General features: G+C 42.3%; 1 protein-coding gene across 11 annotated transcripts in view; it reads left to right on the top strand.

The window, feature by feature from the left end:
• Positions 1-14,660, top strand: part of EPN1 (epsin 1) — a 128,789-nt gene that overhangs the window by 45,816 nt on the left and 68,313 nt on the right. For all 11 annotated transcript variants that reach the window (XM_068241037.1, XM_068241034.1, XM_068241033.1 and 8 more), the window contains exon 3: positions 12,042-12,535. In XM_068241037.1, the coding sequence (XP_068097138.1) occupies positions 12,308-12,535 (228 nt within the window). In that variant the 5' untranslated portion in view covers positions 12,042-12,307. The remainder of the gene's footprint in view (positions 1-12,041; positions 12,536-14,660) is intronic.

Genomic DNA, 14,660 nt, shown 5'->3' with positions numbered 1-14,660 from the left:
TGATTGCTCAGAAAGTACACAGGAAGAAATACACTTCTCTAAAGAGCCTGATGTGAAAATGAATATTATAGCTTTTGTCAGTAGAGAAGTTGCAGGACGTTATGTAATGTACTAGTGTTGGCTCAAATGTGCACAGTAGTTGAATATGCAGAGTGGCCATTATGTAGTAGTTTTATAACTGGTAATGTACACCAGCCACATTTCACATCACCAAATGGATTACATACATTTAATTAAGCCATTAAAGAGGAGCTGTCAGCCATACTATCTCAGAAAAAAACCCACATATATATATAAGTAGATAAATACTTGCTCTAATTGCATAACATATGTAATGCACTGTCCATGTTTTGATTTTAGTGATTTTTCTACAGTGAAAAAAATAAAATCCTTCTTAGCATATCTCATATTAACTGTGGCTATTTTAAAGCCAATCCTGATGTAATTTCATCCTTTATGCTCATCTGCCTGATTGTGTATGCATAGCTCGCCCTTCACTATAGGAAGTGCATTGTCTCAGCATGAGAAATATTGGCCAATCAGAGAGGAGCAGAGGCTAGGGAGGGGAAAACAGGAGAGAAAGAGGCTTCAGCCAATAAGCCTGCATTAGTTAAGTCTGAGGGGAAGCAGAAAAGGACAACCCAGCATGCCCTGCAACTTCCTTTTTGTGTACCAAATTTTGTGTGTACCATATAAGTCAGGAAAACTGGGGAATGATGATTTATCAACGAGAAAAGTAATGATTTAGCTTTTGGATTGCCTGGTTAGCATCCTTACTACGTGTTAACCAGATAAGAATAATGAATTGATTTTTTATTTTATGCCTGACTGTTACACTTTAAGCCTCATACACCCGCTCTACAGTGGTCTATTATGCAGCACAATTGTCAAAAAACTTTTGTTGTGAAACAAGTTGAACAACCAAAAAAAGTTGCTTGCTGCTGTTCAAAGAACTCATAAGACTGATCAGTCTTAGCAGTTCTTTGAACAATAGCAGGCAACTTTATTTATTTATTTTTTGGTGGTTCAACTTGTTTCACAACAAAAGTTGTTTGACAATTGTGCTGCATAAAAGACCGCTGTTGAGTATGTGTATGAGGCTTAAATGTACACCAGCCACATTTTACATCACCAAATCATTTACATACATTTTAAATAAGCCATAAAGGCCTTCAATATGCTTGAAAAGTACTTGTACTGCTGTGGATAGTAAACCATTCATTCTCAACAAGATAAACCAGTTACCCTCTATTGTACCGAGAAGTAGTTTTACACCTATTATACTTGAGGGAGTGGTCCTGCATTTGGAAATTGAGCGCCAGTTCTGTTTGAATTGACAAAGAAGGGTGGGAAGTAGAAGAAAGAGGTCTTCTCTCCAGATGAATAGTGTGTGACTTTTTATGATGCAAGCCCCAAGCTAATATTTCATTGCTTTGTCTCTGAAATGGTGATGGTGTCTGTTTCATCCCAATACAGCTGCACAAGCTGCAGCCATTTAAAGAGACACTGAAGCGAAAAAAAATTTATGATATTATGATTTGTATGTGTAGTACAGCTAAGAAATAAAACATTAAGATCAGATACATCAGTCTAATTGTTTCCAGTACAGGAAGAGTTAAGAAACTCCAGTTGTTATCTCTATGCAAAAAAGCCATTAATCTCTACGACTTTCAAAGTCATGGAGAGGGCTGTTTTCTGACTTTTATTATCTCAACTGTTATTGGACTATTTACTTTTTCTCTGGCAGAGGAGAGGTCATTAGTTCACGGACTGCTCTGAAAGAATAATTTTGAATGCTGAGTGTTGTGTAAATCTACACATATTAGAGAATGATGCAATGTTAGAAAAAACACTATATACCTGAAAATAAAAATATGAGAATATTTTCTTTGCTGCTAATCTTCTAGTATTATTCACAGTACACAACCAATTCATTATATCATATATTTTTTTTCGCTTCAGTGTCTCTAAATACAGTGCTACGGAATATGTTGGCGCTTTATTAATCATATAATATTTTCTTTCCAAAATCCAACTTTCATACATTTTCACCACGTGCGTCAAACTAAATATTTGTTATATAAGAGGGCGTTAAAGCGCTTGTTTCCTCTCTCAGATTTTTAGTTGTTGGTAAAGCTTTATAGGGGGCTGTGGCATTCCTCTAGCAGTTTTAGATCCGATGCTGCTATTCCAGAGAAATTTCAAAATTGACTCTGTCCCCAGCACTTCAGCTTGTCTGTCTTGTCTTCCTGCCCAGTTCCTCCCTGCTCAACGGCTACTAAAACATAATTAACCCTTCCCTTCCTAGTGTGTTTACAAAAGCCATGCGTATTTCTCATTATCCTGCCTTGTCTGCAGCAAGGCTTAGTTCCCAATCGAGTTAAGTTCGACAATAGTGCCAGTTTCTGCAGTGGAAACCATGATCTGTTAAGACAGACGCTGCATGACTTTTCCGGCCTAATTCTGGGAATACATGAGATTTTTCAGCAGATTTACTGTCCGATATACCGATCGTTTTTCTGATCGATTTCCATTCACTTATATGAAAAATCAGATAGGACCTGTTGGAAATTATCTATCGAACCATCTATTTGCCCCCAAAATCTCATGGTTTATTTTCAGCATTAGTCTTAAAATATCTTTTGCCAACGGCTTGGGGCTGGATAGCACAGCACACCCTCAGAGGTCTAGTCAGGGACGTAATCTGGGTAATATAGCGCCTATGGCAGGTATGTCAAACCGGTCCTACGAGGGCCGAGATCCTCACGCATTTTTGATACAGCTTAAATGAATTGATGGGTCTGAATCAGAAATAGTGTGGTCAATAATGTAGAACACATTCCACTTTCTCAGTCCATCCTAAACACTGGCATGGGTCCGGCCCTCCAGGCCTGGCGTTCGACACATGTGGCCTATGGCAAACACTGAAATTGTCCCCCCCCCCCGTAAAGGTCGTTAGAGTTGGCTGCCCAGTATAAGTACCCAGAGGTAGTTCCCTAGTGGGGTAGCCAGAGGTAGTTCATCCCGTTTAGGTACCCCTTCCAGTGTAGGCAGTCAGAGGTGTATCCCCTGTATAAATAGCCCCCTTCAAAATAGGGAGTAAGAGGTGTACCTCCACCAGTATAGGTGGTGGTGTCCCCCACCAAAGGTAATTAGAAGTGTTCTCCTTGTATAAGTAGCCCCCCAGTATAGGTAGTGCGATGTCTCCAAGTAAGTATAAGTTGCCCCCCCCCAATATAGGTAGGGTAGTCACCCTCCCCTCCCCAGTATAAGTAGTGAGGGATAACCCCCAGTAAAGGTAATGAGGTGTCCCTCAGTATAGGTAGTGAGAGGCATCCCCCAGTATTGTGATGCAGAATGAGGCGTAACGGAGCAGGTGTGGTGCCCATGCTACAAGCCATGTCTGCACCCCTCTAGATATGCTACTGGGTCTAATGGAGTCCATGCCTCGATGGGCCACATCTGCTTGGCAGCACAATATTAGGCTGAACAGTGTATGTATATACAGCAAGTATGAGCTTATAAACTGTTTTTATGTAGGTGTGTACAGACTTATACCTGTAGCTGATTCTACCCACTGTGGTAGGGCTGTGGAGTCGGTAAAAAAATCATCAGACTCCGACTCCTTACTTTATGAAACCTCTGACTCCAGCTACCCAAAATTACTCTGACTCCTTAGTCTAATGCTTACCAGGGCTGTGGACTCCCGACTTAGACTCCTCAGTTTATGAAACCACCGACTCCAGTTACCCAAAATTGCTCTGACTCCTCTACTCCAACTCCACAGCCCTGCACTGTGGTACTTATTCTGTCAAACCTATAGCTGTATTACTGGATGTTTTCATGCAATGCATTGTCTTCCAATGTATTCTTGTACAGTAGAATCTCATTATAGTAAACTCTGATATAGTAAACTCAATCCTCAGGTCCAGCAAATGCTTCTGTACAATGTATGACCAATTCTGATATAGTAAACTACTTTTCCTGGACTCTTGGAGTTTACTATAAAGGGATACTACTGTACTTGTCAACGGTTGCTATGATTGCAATGTGCATGAACTACAGTATATATTGTTGGTACCTGGCACTTTCTATATTGTATTGTGTACAGCCCAGGCTGTTTATCTTCTTCATTCAACACGCTCATTTTTTTTTTGTAAGTGTCTTTATTTTTGTTCACACTTGAATGCATGGTGGCTATTCTTTATTTATGTGTGACATGGTGGCTATTCTTTCTCCAACACTGACACTGAGCACACTATGTAGATTGATTTGTGGATTACTGAAATGCTGTCACCTAAGACCTAGATAGTGAACTTGATTTCTCATGTTGCAGTACTCGAGGACTGTGTAAAAGAATCAGGCTAGCAAGATACCCTAGAAGTTGCCTTTAAATAATGCACCTGTGTCTGTCCTCTCTCAACAGGGATCCACTAGTTAAAAAAAAACAAAAACACAGAAATTTGTAAACCGGTAGAATCCCTTTTTTGGGTCCATTCCCACTAGGGCGATTTAGCGGCCATTTACTGCTAATCGCCGAAGTGCTGGCGCAATTGTAACTATATGCCAGGGATCTATCTCACTGCCGCATTTGCTGCAGATTGCAGGCGTTCCAGGATTAGCGGCAATCGCAAATGCGTTGCTAGTGGCATTTTGCTGCGATTGAAGATCGCTCGCGATTAGCATGCTATTTAGGCGCTAATCACAATCAGGGCCCTTTTCCACTAGCAATCGCTAGCGTTTGCGCTAAATGCTAGCGATTGTGATTCAACAAAGTCCTAAGTTTTCCCAGCGATCGCGATTTTGATATGCAATGCACTGCATAGCAAAAATTGCTCCATGGCGCGATCGCGCTTTAGTAAAAAACGAAGTGGAAATTACCTACGTTTCCTATGTTAATATGCAAACCGTAGCGATTTAAAAATCACTAGCGATTTGCGATTTAGCATCGCAATCGCCGCTAGTGGAAAAGGGCCCTCAAGGTGATTTTGTACAGTGATTTTATTGTGATTGTGGTAAGTGTGAATGTGCCTTTATAGTGAACTCCAAGGAACTAGGAAAATTAGTTTACTTTTATCAGAAGAGAACTATATCAGAAATTGTCACACTCAAGCACATGAAGTATATCACAGTACTGTATCGTAATTCAGTCAGTAATTGGGAGTAATTTTTCTATTCAATGGTTCAGCAAGTGAGCACAGACAATAATGGCCTCAATTCACTAAGGGCCTATTTCCACTACACGCAGATTTGATGCAGAAAAACTGACTCCAATGAATCCCTATGGGTCTGTTTCCACTGAATGCGATTTTTCTGATGCAGATTTTCCCATAGGCATTCATTGGAGTCAGTGTTTCTGCATCCATTCTGCATCCAATCTGTGTGTAGTGGAAACAGGCCCTAAGCAGTTTAGACTAGTCTACGGACGATTTTTAGTCTACTGATGGTTTGGTGCAATGTTTTAGGCCCAGTGCACACCGAGCGGTTTTTGGAGCGATCCGCCGGCCGCATCCGCCTATAAAAACGCTTGGCTAATGTATTGCAATGGGATGGTGCACACCAGCGGTTTGCGTTTTTTGCCAAGCCGCAAACGCGCCTCCTGCTGCGCGTTTGCGGTTTTCGGAAGCGCTTCGTCCTCAATGTAAAGTATAGGAAAAACGCAAACCGCTCTGAAAAACGGTACTTCAGAGCGGTTTGCCAGGCATTTTTGTTACAATAGCTGTTCAGTAACAGCTTTTACTGTAACAATGTGTAATCTGCTACACAAAAACGCACGCAAAACCGCTAGGTGTGTTCAGAAAACCTCTCTAAACATACCTAGAATCGCTCTGAAATCAGCTCCCAAAACCGCTAGCGTATTGTGGATCTGCTAGCGGTTTTGGTGTGCACTGGGCCTTAGACCTGCTTTTAGACCTGGTCTAACATTCAGTAATTACACAATTCACAAAGGCAAACAAGGAGTAACCACGCCCACTTTTTCTGACAGATTAGACAAGCTGATTTCTGTAGGTAAAGTAATTCTGTGAGGTATTTTAGATGTGTGTGTATGAAACCGTTTAATTGTATGCAGAGGAGAGCTCGTCAAAGAAGGATGTCAGTCATAGGTACTTGTTTGTAAATTGCAACTTTTGATCATTTCCCCTGCTTTACCCATCTAATTACCAAATGGCTTAGACCAGGTCTAAAAACAGGTCTAAAACATTTGGTAATAGTGAATTCTCCTTTGATGCAACTGACCAAACCATCAGACTAAAAACCATCTGTGGACTAGTCTAAACTGCTTAGTGAATTGAGGCCATAGTCTAATCAAGATCAAGATGTACAGTGCTCAATATGCAGTGATTTGTATGCAGTAATTATGCGACAGCTTGCACAGAAAGCATAGGTCCCACCACTTAATGCAGTACAGTGCTTATAGTGTGCTCCTCTGTCCACATTTCTGTGCAGCCTGGATGATATTGTACCTTTGCAGCCATGCACAAGCAAGTCCCAGATAACAGGCAATTCCCTCAATAATCAAGCAGCAGTTTATAAAGGAAGCAAGGGTCTCACCAGCTGGTGCTTGAGGTAATCTGTGCAGGCCCAGAGTTTTGTGCAGATAGCGAGCAGACTACAAGTGGCAGCCAGCCCGCCCACAGTTCTTGGGTCTCCAACTATGACGTGTGCGCCCGCCCACTTTCCACTATAGCCAGATACAGATAACCACAGGGGCCAAAAAACAGGTTTACTATAACAGAGGTTCTATTATATCAGGGATTACTATCATATAATTATAATGGGGCTTGGCCGGGACCTGAACACTTGGTTGACTATATCAGTTTTGATGACATTCTACTGTATTTTCTAGTGTCTGGAATAGAGTATAATTGCACTGCACCGGTTATCACTAATTACACTGCTCTGCATTTGACAGGACAGAATAAAATTAGGGGGCTGGCCATGCATAGAATAGAAAACTTGGCAGTACAAGCAGACTGTTGCCAGTGTGAAGGAGCCTAGAATACATCGCTGTGTTTCAGCTGTGGCACATAGCATTGAGCAATCCTGCCTACAAGCACAAGTAGAATGCACATTTTACACTGCTTTTTTTAGCAGCTTGGAAATACACCTGTCAAATTCAGCAGATTTTGCATTTCCAAGTTACCTAAAAGGTGGCCATACACTTATAGATTTGCAGCAGATTCGAACATCGGATAGATTTGTCAGATGCCTGTCAAGTCGAATCTGACAGGAATCCATCTGATGTGTGCCACACACTAGGAACAGATTTCCAATTAAATCTATTGGAAATCAATCTAAATGCATTATTGGGCCGTTAGATCCAATGCAACTCTATGGGCCTAGATTTTCCATCCTGTCAGATCAAATGGATCGAAATCTGCTGTAAATTGATCGATAGATTTGATAAAATCGATTTCTGATCAATCGAATCTATAGGATCGATTGATGGCTGAGATTGACCAGCATATGGGCCCCTTAAGATGGCATCAGCTCAGAATTAAGCTATGCACACACTAAAGGTGGCCACACACCATACAATTTTTTAAATCTGTTCAATTTAAGAATTGTAATCAATTTTTCTGACTGATTGTAACATTTCAAAAATAAGACCAATGTACCTCACAAGGATGTTAAATTTTTCCCCTATTGTGATAAAAATGATTGGAAACTCTGACAAAATTGCTAGGGTGTGTGCATTAATAAATTGACAATCTAACACACACCATACAATCTTTAGAAAAATCGAAGAACAATATCTGGCAGCCTGGATCGATAAAAGTCGAAAACTGGAAATCCAATCGGATTTTTCAGTAGAATTAAAAAAAAAAAATTCTTTTTTTTTTTTTTTTTTTTTTTTTCCGGTAGATCCGATTTTTTTTTTTTATCGAATTGCCGTAAAATTGGATAATTTTATTGTATCGCGGGTGGCCATCTTTAACTAGATAAAAATCTTTGGAAACAAGGAATCGATCTGCCGCATAAAATTGGCAAGAATGTTTTTGAGCGACAGATAGTTAATAATGATGTACACATGCGGATCAGTTCATGCAAAAGACGCAAGAAATGCTTTCATGGTCCATTGACTTTCTTCTTTTTCACAATTGTGCTGTTCACATGGTAAAACCAGCGTGTATATGTAGGTTTATAAACAAGCTCTAGCACTATTGAAAGCAGTAACTGCAGTGCCACGCCTTTGCTGGGAACACTGTGATCCAGCTTCACCCATGTTGGCATAACGTGCTTCTGATTTAAAGCACATTTTGTGTGGTTTTTTTCATTGCAATGATTTGAAGTATGACTACTAGAGATGGCCACACACGACGCAATAGAACGTTTGTTTTCCCTTTTTCCAATAAAAATCATAGGTGGTTAAATAAAATCAAGTTAGGTGTTTTTTTTTTGTTTTTTGTTTTTGTATCATGCGAGAAATGTGGTCAAATTTTCCAGTTTGAGGGGTGTCTAAGTTGATGAAATTTGGGTGGTGAACCTCAGGAACTGAGGGTGGGAAAAGGAAACTGAGAACACCAGTAGTGCCAAGGTAGTGTAGTATTTCCAGGTATTAATTGTGTGAAACAAATACTACCTACAAACCTAGGTTGCTGTTGGGCAACCACAGTGTCAAGCAGGTGGAGAATTCCAACTCCATGTGGATTGGGTATCCTCTTCAGAATAGGTTGGTCGCACTATGGAGAAAGGACCACTGGAAAGCAATCACAGGCAACACCCCGGTGGGAGGGGAAAATTGTGCACAAAATGGGAGTAGGCTCCCCAGTGTAGGATGCAATGGGTAATGAAACAATCTTTATCTCAAGTGAGAAGTTTAAAGATAATTTTAGTTGACAAAGGAAAAGAACGCGTTTCGCAAGACCTGCCTGCTTCTTCAGGTCTACTGTACAGTGTCTTATGCAGCTGCACACACAGTCTGGGAGAGCGCCAATTGCCAATGTATTACACTTGTGATGCATTGGGCAGATGCTTCACAAGTTATAACACCTAGTCCGTGTGTATGCGCCTCCAGAATTCTAAATAATTTTACTGTGTACCTTAAGACAGGGGTCCCCAACGTTTTTTTCGGCCTGGAGACTAACTGTCCAAAATTTTCCCTGGGGATCGGGGTGGTGGTGGTGGGGGGGGGGGGGGGGGAGAGATGTGCACCGAGCAGTGTCGTGCGCAGCAGGTGACAGGAGGGGAGGTGTGGCAGCATAGCAAGCATAGTTGCCCCAGTATAGGGAATCTAGTTACCCCAGTATAGCTAGTATAGTGCACCAGTATAATTAGTATCAAAGTGACCAAGTATAGTTGCCCCAGTATAGCTTGTATAGTGCTTTAAAAAGAAAGGCCCTCAGACTAAAACAATCAATTCACATATCAAAACAAGGTTATAAGTATAAAATTATATAAGCATCCCAAATGTCTATACGGCCGCTGTAAGGAGGGAAGGAGGCGAGACATCGGCTTCCTGTAGCTGCGATTGCCGTTACCATGGGAACCACTGTCTCGCTTCCTTCCCTCCTTACAGCGGCCGTAGGATGCGCTGCTGTAAATAGAAAATGCTGCAAAGAGGAGAGGAGCTACAGGGGGAATCTGAGAGAAAGCGGCCGCCCACTCATAAGGTAACTGGGGCGGCGGGGGAAGGGGGGGGGGGGGAGAGGCCAGACCTGCCGCGGCCCAGCTGGAAACTGCCAACTGACAAGCAGTGGGCCGGTGGTTGGGGATCCCTGCCTTAAGACCAGGGCTGTGAAGTCGGTACTAAAATCATCCAACTCCGACCCCTCAGTTTATGAAACCACCGACTCCAGGTACCCAAAATTGCTCCAACTCCTAGACTCTACTCCAAAGCCATGCTTAACCCTCCTGGCGGTCAATTAAAACCGCCAGGGGGCAGCGCAGCACAATTTTTTTTATTTTTTTTTTTTTTTTTTTTTATCATGTAGCTAGCCTAGCGCTAGCTACATGACAGCCGCTGAGCTGCGGCATCCCCCTACCCCCTCCGATCGCCTCCAGCGATCAGGCCCATCAGGAAATCCCGTTCTAAACGGGATTTGCATTATTTGCATTAGGGATGACGTCACCGACATCAAAGGGAGTCCCGATCCACCTCTCAGCGCTGCCTGGCACTGATTGGCCAGGCTGCGCTGGGGGGGGGGGCATTGCGCGGCGGGTAGCGGCAAATCGGAAGCGGCGGCGATCGGGCACTGCACGCAGCTAGCAAAGTGCTAGCTGCGTGTAATAATAAAAAAAAAATTGTGCAAATCGGCGCAGCAGGGCCTGAAAAATCCTCCTGCGCGGACTTACCACCAGGAAGGTTAAGACAAGGTACTGTTGGTTATTGTGGGGGGGGGGGGGGCGCGTTTCCACTTGTGACGCACACGTCTGTCGCGAGGAGTCACTTCCTGGTGTGCAGATACAGACTAATCCCTTCACGGCTATGTGATTCGCAGCCTCCCACACCATTTCGGATGGAAATGTTGGCTGAATCGCTAGCACAAGCCATTCGCCAGGCCCTTTTACCCTGTGGCAGAGTTTTCCAGCGCGATTTGGAAACTGGCCCTAAAGGACGCATGAACTGAGAGTGACATAGAGGCTGCAATATTTGTTTCCGTTTAAAGAATACCAGTTGTCCCGTCTGTTCTGCTGATTTTTTTTTTTGGGCTGCAGTAGTATCTGGGTCACATACCTGAAGCAAGCATGCAGCTTGCAACTGAAATCCGACTGAAGTGTTCTCGAGGCAAAGCAAATGCTGTGTTTTGGCCCTGATTCCCCCCCCCCCATATTGTCTGAGGCAATCCTGGTTCGTGTCATATTACCACCACGCCTCTGTGACCCCTGCGGGAGTGAAAAACTGCACAGTAGGGAACAGCCACATGTCACATCTACCACCCACTCAGATGCACATGCAAATAGGGCAGTTTCTAAGCTAAATGGCTCCCAGGGTGAGGGTAAAAAATCTGCCCCCTAGAGTATAGGTAGCCAGATTTAGCTCCCTTGAATAATACTGGTAGGTACCCAGATTGACCCCTGCTGTGTTGGTAGCCAGAGCCCCCCACCATGTAGAGCACAGGGGAGCATAAGTAACTCGCCACCCACGTTGGGAGATGGAGAAACGTGCAATCTGGCTTTCTCTTCAGGTTCCTGAGTGCTAATAGCTGCAGGAAGTCAGTAATCATGTAAACTGCGGGTCGTGGTGTCACGTGATGACTGAGGTCCTGCAGCTGTGGCAACCAGGACGCTAAAGAGGGAAGCCAGATCACGCGAGGCCCCAGATGGTAAGTTATTTATTCTCAGCTGTGCTCTGAAATTTTTCTTCTCTCCCTCTTCTCCGCCTTCCAGTACTGCACTCCAGGCGGTGACCTGCACTGCCTGCCCCTAGAAACGCATGCAGAGATAGGTGCCACGCCTGTGCCAAGTGTTTGCATCTGCATGCAAGACTCCTGGGTGCAGTTCATGGGAGATGCACACTGCTGTGAACTGCTTGTATGACAAAGGCCTGAGGCATCAAATGCTGGCAGGTTTATTTGTTCAGTCCGATGCAAATTTCCAGAAAATCTGTATTTGCATTGTGTTACAGTAATGGTCACTCCCTAGTCTCCATCCAGTTGGGTAGTAATTGATTTGTTGTATCAGGCCACTATTGAATAGTGGTCGGGGCCGCCTTAATGAAAGCTACGGCTTATAGAAACATTTCTAGGTGTCTGTTTTTAAACCACTGCTACACGTCTCCAACAGCCAGCAACGGCATTTATGTAAATGTATTCAGCTCATAATTTATATGATGGGAGTATGATTCAGAGCATTCCCGGCATCATGCAGCACTGAGATGATGATTCAGAGAATCGTGGTGTCTGCCGGTCACGCTGCAGCGGAGTAGCAGAAAATGCAGTGCTTTCTGACTAATGCCTCACATGTTGACTAAAAAAAACCCATGTAATAACAGTCGTGTGTATGTGATAAACGACTTCCATTTATTTTTCCATTTATACAGCTGAAAGAATGATTTCCTTCTAGCTGTCTTACCAAGTTTTCTTCTTTGTTTTTTGCAGATGTATCTTTAGTGCATTCACAATGCCTGGACTGCACGCCACTGGAAGGTGCATCAGGACATCTTAGTCCACCTGGAACAGGACGTGCATTACATTTGGATGTCCTGAGCAAACTTATTCCACTGTTAGCCATTCTGCTGTCAACAAGCTGCAGACGTAGAAGGATTGTTTCCTCAACCAAGAGAATTATATAATATATATATATAGAAATCTATCCTCCCGGGTTTTCTTTCCTTACTGCCACCTGTCCTAAAAAATCAACCAACATGTCTACCTCCTCACTGCGTCGGCAGATGAAAAACATAGTCCACAATTATTCTGAAGCTGAAATCAAAGTGAGGGAAGCCACATCCAATGATCCATGGGGTCCATCCAGCTCGCTTATGTCCGAGATTGCAGATCTCACCTACAATGTGGTGGCGTTTTCTGAAATCATGAGCATGATATGGAAGAGGCTTAATGACCACGGGAAGAACTGGAGGCATGTCTACAAAGTAAGAATGAGCTTCCATTTTATGTGTAACATTTATGTGTCTGCTACTAAAACTACTGTATATACTCGACTATAAGTCTAGAAATCTAGGTCTGACTCACTAAAAGTATAGGGGTTGACTTATACACGAGTCAATAGCAACACTTAGTACAGTGAGTAATGTGTGCACTATTAGTGACATTGCTATTTGTGGCAATATACCCAGTGGCTAGTAACACTTTCTTGAGAAAGGAAATGCCAAGAACACACAGGTCTGAAAGTCCTGGCCATAACCATTAACAAGGAGAGGAGTGGGGGTGGAGGGGGATACTGGTCTGCAGGAAGGGGAAGTGAATAATTGCTGCACTTGGGGGCCTGGAGGATTTATTTGCTGCACCCTCAGGACAGGTGCGAGGTTAAAAAAAAAATCTACTTACCTGGGGCTTCCTCCAGCCCCTGACAGGCTTATCTGTCCCTTGCCACAGCTCCGGTATCCCAGGATCCCCTCTGTTGCAGATGCCGACCTCGCCATTAAGGGACAGGAGGGGTTGATGGCTGCAATACTGTATGTAGTGCAGTCATTAACCCGCCCTGGATTCCAAGTGCAGCTGTTAATTCTTCCTGGTCCCCCAAGTGTAGCAATTAAGTTTGCTGGGTAGACTTTTTTTATATTTGTCAATAAAAAATGCAGCTTAAGAGGGTCAAATATTGGAGTAGACTTATACACAACGTCAACTTGTATTCGAGGATATACGGTAATAGAAAGGCTAAACCGTTTAAATCAAGAAGCTGGGAACACTTGGGCAGGGAACACCTTTATCCTTGCATTTTTATTTTATTAAAAAAAATTGTTTGCGCATGTACGTTTTATCATGATTTCCATTTTTGGTCACTATTTTTGCGATTGCGTTGAAATACATTGTCACTGGAAATGTGTGTGTTGTGTGCGAAAAAAGTCCGATTTTTAAACGTGGGGGAGAAAAAGCTCAAACTAAATGACATTCAGCATAAAATGTCTGTGGTCCCCAAGTGGACACTGACTGTAATGTCCGTTCCGGCAGCGCACATTCTCTATGCTTTAGTAGGCATGTCAAACTGGAATATTTTGGGCAGCATGAGTTCAACTAGTAAGGCCAAAGATTTGTAATTTAGTAGTGTGTAAACCGTGCTTTCTTGCATGTTTGTCAGAGTTGCTGTACTTATATTGAAGTGTGCAATACTGATTTTTTTCCCCTTATTTTAACCACTTTGAAACCCTTGCTACGCTTATCTACTCCCCACAAAACTTCATCTGAAGCTCAGGGGAGTAGATAGGCGTACTTGTGGTAAATAGTGTGCTGTATGCCCAATAAGCTATCTGATTATGTATATAGGGTATCATTTTAACCGTGACAAGTGAGAGAATAGATTTTGTGGTGTTTGACAACTGAGGGATAAGTCATGTGATTTTTTTTTTTTTTTTTTCCTGGAAAACTGAATGAAAAGCAATAAAACTGTTATTTTCATGTACTCTATACCCCCAAATAAATACTTGTAAAAAAAACAAGTGACAGCATTGAAAAGAGAATACATAGTTACCCTAGGGACTTGGCTTTTAAAATATGTATGCCATGAGAGTGTATTACTGTTAATCATGAAGATAAGGGCTTTTAATTACTGATAGAGTACAATGAGAAATCAAAAAACACAAACCAGAAACTAATATATTATCGCCATACATTGTACTAGGAACATTATTTAAAGGTTTAGATAACCAGAACAAATTAGCAAATACAATGTGTGGGTTTTACCTATGGTAACATTGTTTATTTGAAAACTATAGTGGATGGAAATGGAGAAATAGTGTATTTTTTCTTTTTTTTTTCTCATTTTTCCCTTTAAAATGCACAGATAATAACATAATTACTAAAAGCAAATATCACCCTCACAAAGCATAATTTGTGGCAAAAAAAACAAGATATAGATCATTTACATCTGATGAGTAGCAATAAAGTTATTGGTGAATGATGGGAGGAGCGCTGAAATGTGAAAATTGCTCTGGTTTTTAAGCAAAAAACCCTGTGGTGCTGAAGTGGTTAAGATACTGCCACATCGACTTCAATATGTACTCTTAGTAGACTGAATTTAGAGTCTTTCTTCTTCTTCTT

The sequence above is a fragment of the Hyperolius riggenbachi genome, chromosome 6 (assembly GCF_040937935.1).
Source record: "Hyperolius riggenbachi isolate aHypRig1 chromosome 6, aHypRig1.pri, whole genome shotgun sequence".
NCBI classification, from domain to species: domain Eukaryota; kingdom Metazoa; phylum Chordata; class Amphibia; order Anura; family Hyperoliidae; genus Hyperolius; species Hyperolius riggenbachi.
This window is presented reverse-complemented; position numbering and strand designations above follow the sequence as displayed.